A 495-nucleotide genomic window follows, 5' to 3' on the forward strand; every position below is an offset into this window, starting at 1 on the left:
GCAGGGGGCGGCGGGGGCGGGCTCCTCGAGGTCTGGCGTTCACCGGCTTTCCCCTTTGGGCTCCTCTCCAGTCTCCAGGTTCATGGGGCCGTCGGCTGGCGTGAATGTGGCGGGCATGGGGTCGCTGACTGGCATCGCGGAAGCCGCCAAGTCGCTGGCGCCCTTGCACGCGGCGGCGGCGGCGCCGCGAAGGAAGCGCCGCGTGCTCTTCTCGCAAGCGCAGGTCTACGAGCTGGAGCGGCGCTTCAAGCAGCAGAAGTACCTGTCGGCGCCCGAGCGGGAGCACCTGGCCAGCATGATCCACCTGACGCCGACGCAAGTCAAGATCTGGTTCCAGAACCACCGCTACAAGATGAAGCGGCAGGCTAAGGACAAGGCGGCGCAGCAGTTGCAGCAGGAGGGCAACCTGGGCCCGCCGCCGCCGCCGGCATCCCCGCGCCGCGTGGCGGTGCCGGTGTTGGTCAAGGACGGCAAGCCTTGCCAGAACGGGGCCGG

The 495-nt window shown here is 69.7% G+C and overlaps 1 protein-coding gene across 1 annotated transcript in view; it reads left to right on the forward strand.

The window, feature by feature from the left end:
• NKX2-4 (NK2 homeobox 4) overlaps positions 1-495 on the forward strand; it is an 82,989-nt gene that overhangs the window by 77,653 nt on the left and 4,841 nt on the right. Inside the window, exon 3 of the mRNA XM_012728089.1 lies at positions 5-490. Coding sequence (XP_012583543.1) covers positions 5-490 — 486 coding nt within the window. The remainder of the gene's footprint in view (positions 1-4; positions 491-495) is intronic.

This window comes from Condylura cristata, unplaced genomic scaffold, assembly GCF_000260355.1.
Source record: "Condylura cristata isolate star-nosed mole 26May11 unplaced genomic scaffold, ConCri1.0 scaffold00022, whole genome shotgun sequence".
NCBI lineage: Eukaryota > Metazoa > Chordata > Mammalia > Eulipotyphla > Talpidae > Condylura > Condylura cristata.